Below are 10,000 nucleotides of genomic sequence, written 5' to 3'. Positions count from 1 at the left end.
AAAATGATTTCTGAATAAATGATATCTGAAGACCACGAGTTAGCATGATTTCATTTTGATTTCATTTCATTAGCATGTTTAGAGAAATACTTCCATTAAAATGCATCATTTCTCATTTCTACATGGATGAAGAGAAAACTATTTCAAGTGCACGCTGCGCTCTCTTTGCCAAATGACTAGCTGGCTAATCAATATCGCTGCTGTGGAACGTTCAATCAGTGCCTCTGTATTTTATTAAACTTCCCACTCCAAAAACATGAGATGAAATGCCCGAGGACGACTGAGGCGGCTTTTTATTCTGCTAGTTAACACACTGTGGCACGGCTGTCTGAAATAAAACAGTCAAACAATGTCTGCAGTTATTGTTTGTGTGTGCGTGTTTGTGTGTGTGTGTGAGAGAGAGAGAGAGAGAGAGAGAGAGAGAGAGAGAGAGAATAGAAAGAACTGGCTAGTGTTAGCAATAAAGCTTGTTATGCATTATACATTAAAATCCTCCCATGTTAGCGCATGCCTGCTAGCTAGAAATTCTTTTTTAGATATGTTTGTAATTTTATCATCTAAACCTTTAGAAGATAAAATTACAAACATTTCTAAAAAAAAAAATTTTTTTTTTCAACTTTAGCACAAACATGATATTTATGAATATTGTGTATAAATACTATTAAATCCTCTCAGGAAGCATGTCACTTTAGCTAAAGTCATCAAAGCTAACTAGCTAGCATTAGAATTTTTAAAGGTTTAAATACACAGAATGCTTTTAAAACCCTGTTTAACCGACTAGTATTTTTAATATTAATTAGTACAGCTTTTTTAATGTTTATAAACTGTAAAATCCTCTCAAAAATCCTGTCAGGTTAGCTAATGTTAGCTAGCTGTATAGCGTTTAATGATAAGGTGAATGTTTATGAATCTATTTTAACTTTCAGCTTAGAAATCCTGTCAAGTTAGCAGAAGCTAATGATATTTATGAATACAACTTAATTCTGTCAGCTTAGCTCATATTATGATAGCTAACCACTGGTGTTAGCGTTAATGTTTATAAAAGCACATATATAAAGTTCTATTAAAACCCTGTCTAACTGATTATCATCATTGTTCCAACCTTTAAACTTTTATTAAATTTAAAATGATCTCAGAAATCCTCTCAGGTTAGCTAATGTCAGCTAGCTAGCATTTGTGAAGAATAATGAAGAAACATGTCTTAAAAACCTGCTCAGAAAGTCTGTCAGTTTAGCTCAGGGTTGCAAACTGGCTAGCATTTGCAGCATGATGAATAAGATTATGAGTGTTACAGTATATGAACAATACAAAGTTTATTTAGCTCAGCTAGCATGCTAAAAAAAAGCCCAAATCTCAACCTTTACACGTGGCCATGTTCATGTTTATCTCTGTTCACAACCATATCCCACTTTGTGGTCTTCAACCAGCTGCCCAGAACTTTGTATATATATTTGGAATAACACCCAATTTCTATGTGGAATTTAATTGACATTACGCATTTCCCCCTTTTCCCCCCTCTGTGTCCCCAATCTTCTCATGGCTTCTTATCAATCTCTGAGCAAATCTTCAAGAAATCTCTCCATTGTGACTCAGAAAAACCTTCTAAAGCTCCAGCAGGATTGAAGTTCAACAGATTTAGATGTTCTGACAATCCTCATCTGGACAGGATTATTATTAGCTCATGAACCCATCAACCTTGGGGCTCTGGAGATTTGACAAATCTCAAATGAGTGACAGATTTAGACAAAAGGAAGCTTTCCATGCAGAGCCTCTTTCCATTTTTGTTCGGTGAACTTTAATTAAGAACGTCATTAACTTTGATCAAATATCTCGGTGACATCAAGTCTATTCTGGGACATTCTCAGGATTTGAGAGCGTTTATATTCATGAGTGTTTTATTCTTCCTGACATTCGAAAAGAATGATGTTCTATCTATCAGCATAATGTTTCATTTATCATAGTAGTCATGGTCTCTGGTCTTTTTTTCTTTCTCCGAATAACAGGACGTGAAGTCGACGTTCTTCCAGTTTGGAGCGTCCATCCAGCAGGAGGCGCTGCTGATGCTGAACATCATGGAGGAATACGACTGGCACGTGTTCACCATCGTGACCAGCAAGTTTCCAGGATATCAGGACTTCATCACCATCCTCAAGACCACAGTGGACAACAGCTTCGTCGGCTGGGACCTGCAGCACACCATCACGCTGGACGCGGTGGAAGGCGTGGACGGATCGCGGGCTCAGCTCCAGCTCAAAAAGGTGCAGTCACCCGTCATCCTGCTCTACTGTTCCAAAGACGAAGCCGCGTACATCCTGGAGGAAGCACGCTCGCTCGGACTCACTGGATTTGGATACATCTGGATCGTACCCAGTTTGACCACAGGCAACCCAGACATAACACCAGACGAGTTCCCGTCAGGCATGATCTCTGTCTCCTATGATGACTGGGACTACCCTCTGGAAGCACGGGTTCGAGATGGGCTTGGGATCATCACCACGGCAGCAGCAGCCATGTTGAAGGAGTTTGGAGACATTCCTGAAGCCAAGACCAGCTGCTATGGGCAGATGGAGAAGGCAAAGCTGCCGCCAAGTGCACTTCACAAGTAAGTGCTGAGATTGATTTTTGTTTTTCTCTCATTCGTGTCATTAAATCAGGAAAGGAACCAAAGGTTTGACTACATGGTAAAAGACAGGAGCTTGCAGCCAATCAGGAGAAAGAGGGACGGGACTTGATCATCTGGTCGATCATCTGATTTCTCCTCATTGTGGAATTTGTATCATTTCCCACTTGCTCATCTTTATTGCTCTGTTTTTCAGCTAGCATGCTAACAGTCTCTGCCTGATTCGATAATGAAACCCATGTACTGTATAAGAGCATTTTGTACTTTACTAAATGTCTTTGTGCTGAATGTTGAAGAGTTGCCAATACTTGGATGCTTAGGCTGCATCCTAAACCGCGTACTGCTGCACTGAATAGTTTGTCATAGTTATGAAGACATACTACTTAGTATTACCTTGTGAGGTTTGGGATGCAGCCTTGAATTCCCTCCGAACACATACAGGAACTGGGATAATGTGGATTTCAGTGGTCCAGGTCATAAATAGATTTAATTCTCTTTCCCCACTTCTAATATCTATTTTATATGTTGCCTACACAGACGACTGTATCAGGTGTGAACTTAACGACCAGCTTGGATGGTTTGTTACCCAGGCATCGATATTGAGAGCGTTATGTCATAGTGATGGTGTAAATGAGCTGCAGTGTCTCAAAGGCAGCACTACTCAGTCCCTCCTAGCAACATTATCACCTCAGCGTGTGTGTGTGTGTGTGTGTATGGAGACTCCTGACTGTCTGTTAGCCGGTGTATTTGCCACTGGACACGATGAGTAACACAACGTGAGTGGTAAAGGCGTTCAAGTGGAAACGTGATATTGAGGCTGTGAAGGGGAAAAGAGACGAGATTACAAACCTGCGAGAGATACGAAAAACGAGAGAGAGAGGACAGGACAAGAGAGAGAGACAGAGAGAGATAGAGAGAGGTGCATTATGGGAAATGTGCTGGAATATTAAACATGTCTCTTGATTTCACACTAAATTCGAACCTGCTAGCGCATCTTTTGTCAGTGTTGGTTGGATTAAATTAAATGTACTGGCTTTGTAATGAAACCAAGCATTAACTGCATATCAAAGCTGACCACACAAGCGTTTCTTAGAAAATCTCAGAAAAACAGTAAAAACCGTAAAACACAAGGCCGCATCTGACTGCAGCACTGAACAGGAAACTGAAGAGATGAATGAAGGCTGTGAGAGGTGAAGAAGACGAAACAAATCGCTTTGTAGTGTGTTACGTGACACACATTCAGTGGCGAGAGCGGGACAGAGTATGAATGAGCAGCAGGGAGTCTTGGCTCATACATTAAGGCGCTCTCCAATTGTAAAGAGCTCTTGAAGAGTCCTGCTGTGATGTTCTGCTCATTTCTGCTCTCAGGTGGAACTGTTTTGCCCGCGTCCTGCCAGCCTTCGGGCCATATGTCCTGTCCGCTACGGGTGCCAGGACGGCTGTAGTAAACGAGAAGAGGGGGGCTGGGATATAGCGAAATGCCCCATTTACAGTGGAGCGAAGCTGTGCGAGGTGCCACACTAGCGCAGGTGCTTCATCTCACATTCATCCAGACAAGTTTGGCACAGATGGCTGGAGAAAGGTTTGAGCCCGAGCCAATTCTGATGAGGGATTCATGTTTTGGAAGGCAGCTGATCATGCATGGATCAGTGGTCATCTTATATACACGCAATATTCCAATATACAGTATATTAAAAATTAGAAACGGGCATTGCTCTACAGATCTCTGGAAATGCCTGGGAGTTCGGCTCTGCTCCACGTGAGCTTCCTCCTGGTTCTTGATGTTACCTTGTTAACATGCGAATGTTCAGGGAATGTTCCCGGCTCTCGCTTCCTGAAAATAAACGAACGGAAATGCTTAGTGTTTTGTTTGGATATTTGCAGTTTCCTCTCTTATTATAATTCCTGCAGGTGGATTTGTTGTCATTTTCAGTTTCGCTGTACAGCATCATGAATGTCTCAGAATGACAGACTGGAACGTGTAGGCGTCTCATCAGCATCATCCAGTTGCATCATTTCCTCCATTGCAGTATGCCCAGGATGTGAAAATCGCTTCTAGTCAACACATTTTCTTGTTTATTTCAGTAAACAAATCATTTTGCTGGTTTTGGTACCAGCTAGCTCTGAAAAGACAAAGCAAAGTAAGCCACGCCCCTTAGTCCATGATGATGTAATAACATGTCACCTCTGGTAAAGGATCATTATTTTTGTCTACACACCAGCACCAGCACCATAACAATAAGAGTTAATAATAAAAGTAATAAAAGCTTCAGTTCAGGTTTTTATCTATATTGTTAACAACATTTTCTGAAACTAATGCCAGTGCGCTCACTTCAGGACTGCTTGCTATCAAGCTAATTATTTAGCTAGCGCCGAGTTCTCAGACTTTAGTTAGTCTGCCATTTTAAGCTAGGTGTGTATTTTATAGAGCTCGCTCTCTATAACAGAAGCGTAAAGTTTGCTAGCGTTACTAGAAAGCTGAAAGCTGAAGAAAAGCAGATAATAACACGAGACCCGATATAAAGGATGAGTTTACAGAGTTCCTCATTGCTCCTGTTGCGTTTTTAGAGAAAATAAATGGCCTGTCTATTGTGCTATTGCAGCTTGTCAGATACAAATTGATTTCAAACAAATTGCTATCACAGAGCTAAAAAAAAAAAAAAAAAAAAAAAAAAAGCGATTGCCCTCTCAGTTTGAATTGGTGTGACACCCTGGAGAACATCCACAAAAAACCAGGGAATTGCATTAAAGAGCGATTGTTCTGGTGTTATGGATGGTACGTCCTCTGCCGTTCTCCCGCTCCGCCTGACGGTAATGCAGATTCGCTGAGAAACGGCACAGACGACATATTCTCCTTCAGAGATGTCTTCACATCTTAATTTTTCTGCACGGTAAATAAAATAAAAACAACAAGGACGAGGGAAAAAAAAAAAGAAAGAAGGATGAATGAAGGAGTCGCAGGCTGCATTTTGTCTTCTTGTTAAAGTAGTGACGTGAGAAGTCCAGGTGAAATACGTGCTCTCTGGGCCAAACTTTCCTCTATGACTGATTTATGGCTTTCATCTCGACTCGGTGTGAAAAGCAGAAAATTCAGTCTTTATATATCAGCGCTGAAATGACCTGTTAATGTTTTAGAGGCCGGAGGTCCTCTTTCACTCGGCCTTAGCTCCGGTGGAAACGGCTGTCATTCCTGTTTTCCCGACTCGTACATTTCCTTTATACGGGTCAGCGCTGTAAAAGCAGGAGATCCGAACGGAGCGACTCCGTGTCTCAGATGTCTCCGCCGGAGTCTCGGCCATTTCCGTGACCTTTTCTCAGAAAAGCGTCAGCGATCACTTGAGCGTACAAACTGCCACGTCGCCTGAACTTTACACACCAGGTAATTTCATTATGCGTAGGTCAGGAATGACATCATCACGGATGTTGGGAGTGACCTGGATCTCAGCATGAGTGGACTCACAGGTACACGCCTCAGGGTAATAAAATTTAAAGCGGCATTGTGTGATTTTTTTTACTCTGAGAAATGATATACAGTGAAAACAAAAACAACTTCATTCATGTGCTCAAACTATACATACATATGACTCATGAGGGGGGCACGGAGGCTTAGTGGTTAGCACGTTCGCCTCACACCTCCAGGGTTGGGGGTTTGATTCCCGCCTCCACCTTGTGTGTGGAGTTTGCATGTTCTCCCCGTGCCTCGGGGGTTTCCTCCGGGTACTCCGGTTTCCTCCCCCGGTCCAAAGACATGCATGGTAGGTTGATTGGCATCTCTGGAAAATTGTCCGTAGTGTGTGATTGTGTGAGTGAATGAGAGCGTGTGTGTGTGCCCTGTGATGGGTTGGCACTCCGTCCAGGGTGTATCCTGCCTTGATGCCCGATGACGCCTGAGATAGGCACAGGCTCCCCGTGACCCGAGGTAGTTCGGATAAGCGGTAGAAGATGAATGAATGAATGAATGAATGAATGAATGACTCATGAGGGAAATGGGGCAGGCCTTAGAAGCAGTGCTTGTTCAGCATGATATGATTAGTACAGGTTTTAGTGATACATCATCTATAAGCCAGCAGTAAAAGGTTTATTCACTAATAACCAAGGATTAATTAATGACGAGTGTTTTTTTTTTATCAGGATAAACACTAACACGCAGCCGTATTTTATTATCTAATATTAGTTCATGAAATTGAAGATTTAAGAGACACCCATGCGGAATGGTGCAGAAAATTTACTGGAATTACTGTCCTACTTAAAGGGTAAAATAAAGCGTGTGACAGAGAAGGAAAGAAGGAAGGAAGGGAGGAAGGAAGGAAGGAAGGAAGGAAGGAAGGAAGGAAGGAAGTGAGGCATGAAAATGAAACGTGTGCAATCCAGAAGCGCATCAGTTTAAAAAAAGAAAGTGGAAACTGGTTTTGTTTTAAGAACTTGGAGACCTTTAACTGGCCTGGATCTGTCCTCCAGAGAGAAGAGAGCACAGCTAACACACACACACAAACACACACTTTCATGCATATTACCTGTCCAAGAGTATGTGTGTAGCTTGTTCTGGCCTACTTTAGATCAGATGCACTTAGTAACACACACACACACACGCCATACACTGCGCACACATGCACACACTCACACTACACACAAAACATACTGTACACACACATACTGTACACAGACCGTAAATACACTGCACACACTACAGGTATACAAACACACACTCCAAACACTGCACACACTCCACGTATACACATACAGTACACATGCACACACACACTGCACTTGTACACACTGCATAACACAAGGGGACAGGTAAGCCCAGCGAGCTCATGAGTAAACTCAGTTATAAAGTCGAATCCATAACCGTAATCCACACACAGGCAGAGAAAAAGGTCAGAGGCAGAAAATACTGAAGCAGGAAGAAACTTAATGAACGAGCAAACGCGCCTCATTGACTCTGCCAACACACACAAAGACACAGCGCAAATAAAGATGTGGCCTTCTGCTCAGATCTTCTCAATAATATCAGACCTGGATGCTGGACTGAACAACACTAGTGTTTCCAGTATAAACATACGGCTGAAAATCATCACTGATGCTCTTGTGGCTCTTGTTCATGCTCTTGGTATCAACTGGATGTGTGTTTGAGCTGATTGTCTTCTAGAAAGTTCAAGTTATAACCTCATGGCTGAGGCAACCAGGATGTGGGCTGAAAGAGCTTGGTGTGTAGCAGAAAAATGTTTTGATGAACATTGCCATTTTCTTCAGCTTTGGGGGCGTGGCTTATGAGCTTAATTTGCATATGCATCTTGACTTTAATTTTATCATTTACTTTAGCGTTTTATAGTTACATCGTCAAGCACGACAACAGGAGCTTTCTTCAGTGGTTTATCTCTCATCTGATGTGTTATTAAGGTGTTATAAACCCTTTATTAGTGGTAATAGTGAGAAATTATTTTTAAATTAAAAAAAATTTTTTTTTTGCAATTTTATTCTTTAGTCCATGAAATGTACAAAATTTATTTAAAAGAAATGACCGAGAGTTTAATTTACTTTATTGAAACATTTTCATTGAAGTAAAAAAGCAAATGCAAATTGTCTTCAAATAAATAATGATCGTAATTATTTTGCCGTCTTACTCGTCTCATGTTAACTTTACTCCTGACTGTTTATTGGTTTAGACGAATTCATTTGCATAATTGCATTATTTATTCAAATTGACGGAATATGAGGAGAATTATGAAGAATGTGATATTGAGTAATAATATGTGGATTATATTTTTAAATATGTGACTGAAATATACAGCTGCATTTAGACAAACAAACAAACAAACAAACAAACAAATAAACAAATAAATAAATAACCCTCATTTTATCTCGGCTGTATATATGAATATGGCATGTAGCACAGTGAGGGATCTGACGGATGCTGAGTGTCCAGTCATGATTCATGTCTGAATTGTTGTGGATCCTTTAGTCAGTGTGTGGAATCCTCTGGATCTGAAATCTGATCTGGGAACAGTTAGAGATCCAGTGATGGGAAATACAGACAGTTGTAGCAGGAAGTAACAAGGTTTCTCACAGTTTTCTCACAGGTTTCTTACAGGTTTCTCACAGGTTTCTTAGGTTTCTCACAGGTTTCTTACAGGTTTCTTACAGGTTTCTCACAGGTTTCTCACAGGTTTCTCACAGGTTTCTTTTTTAAACAATATAACTAGATTCTGTTTTTCTGCAGCACTGAATCCTTTTATTTATTTATTTTCAGGATGTTGTAGGAAAGACAGAAGCAGACAGAAGTAATGAAATGGATTATGTCTTTACTGTCAGTCGGAGTCAGTTTGTCGAGTCAGGAAGTTAAGCGAAAATTCATTCAGCGTGCTGGCGAGCGGGTTACCGTGATGATGGTTCGCTCACAGACGACGTTGTTGTTTTTCCAAAGACATTAATTTAATCTCTGGGATGTGATGTGAGATTCGTATTCATGAACAGTGTTTATTTATCTGTTCTCTTGCTAAAGCGTGAACTGTGTGGAGACGAAAATCAGCAAATCAGCTGAAGCGCTGCCTTCATGTGTATGATCCGTCTTCCTGCTTCTGAAGCTGTAATTACCAGTATGTCATCTTCACACGTTTTATTGTTGGAATGAACAGTACAGAATGTCTCCTCCCATCTCAGTTTTCCGGTCGTAATTAGGATTCGAGGGATCGTTTACATGCATCTTATTTTTAGTGAGAAACCAGGAATCACTAGGGACCCAATGGTAAGACCTGAGGAACACCCAAGACCTGAGGAAGATCCTTGTTACTGAGGCATGTAGACACATGCAGTGTCTCAGTGCTACTTTTTGATATCACATTGCTATCACAGCTGCAGGATCTAGAGACTTGTTACTAGTTCTTGTGACTATTACTCTGTGAATCTTCTCGGGAACTTCACTGAGCTTGTAATATAATATCAGGAGGTTCGATGGTGACATGCATTAATTCTGGGCTTTGGATCAAGATGTACAATGTTGCACATAATAACCTCGGGTCACGGGGAGCCTGTGCCTATCTCAGGCGTCATCGGGCATCAAGGCAGGATACACCCTGGACGGAGTGCCAACTCATCGCAGGGCACACACACACACACACTCTCATTCACTCACACAGTCACACACTACGGACAATTTTCCAGAGATGCCAATCAACCTACCATGTATGTCTTTGGACCGGGGGAGGAAACCGGAGTACCCGGAGGAAACCCCGGCACGGGGAGAACATGCAAACTCCACACACACAAGGTGGAGGCGGGAATCGAACCCCCAACCCTGGAGGTGTGAGGCGAACGTGCTAACCACTAAGCCATCGTGCCCCCCATTAATTTATAATCCTCTGACATTCTCCGTACATTTCA

General features: G+C 41.6%; 1 protein-coding gene across 1 annotated transcript in view; it reads left to right on the top strand.

Moving 5' to 3' along the window:
- Positions 1 to 10,000, top strand: part of grin2aa (glutamate receptor, ionotropic, N-methyl D-aspartate 2A, a) — a 111,303-nt gene that overhangs the window by 59,666 nt on the left and 41,637 nt on the right. Inside the window, exon 3 of the mRNA XM_060893049.1 lies at positions 2,004 to 2,602. Within this exon, the coding sequence (XP_060749032.1) occupies positions 2,004 to 2,602 (599 nt within the window). The remainder of the gene's footprint in view (positions 1 to 2,003; positions 2,603 to 10,000) is intronic.

This window comes from Tachysurus vachellii, chromosome 18, assembly GCF_030014155.1.
Source record: "Tachysurus vachellii isolate PV-2020 chromosome 18, HZAU_Pvac_v1, whole genome shotgun sequence".
Classification (NCBI taxonomy): Eukaryota; Metazoa; Chordata; class Actinopteri; order Siluriformes; family Bagridae; genus Tachysurus; species Tachysurus vachellii.
This window is presented reverse-complemented; position numbering and strand designations above follow the sequence as displayed.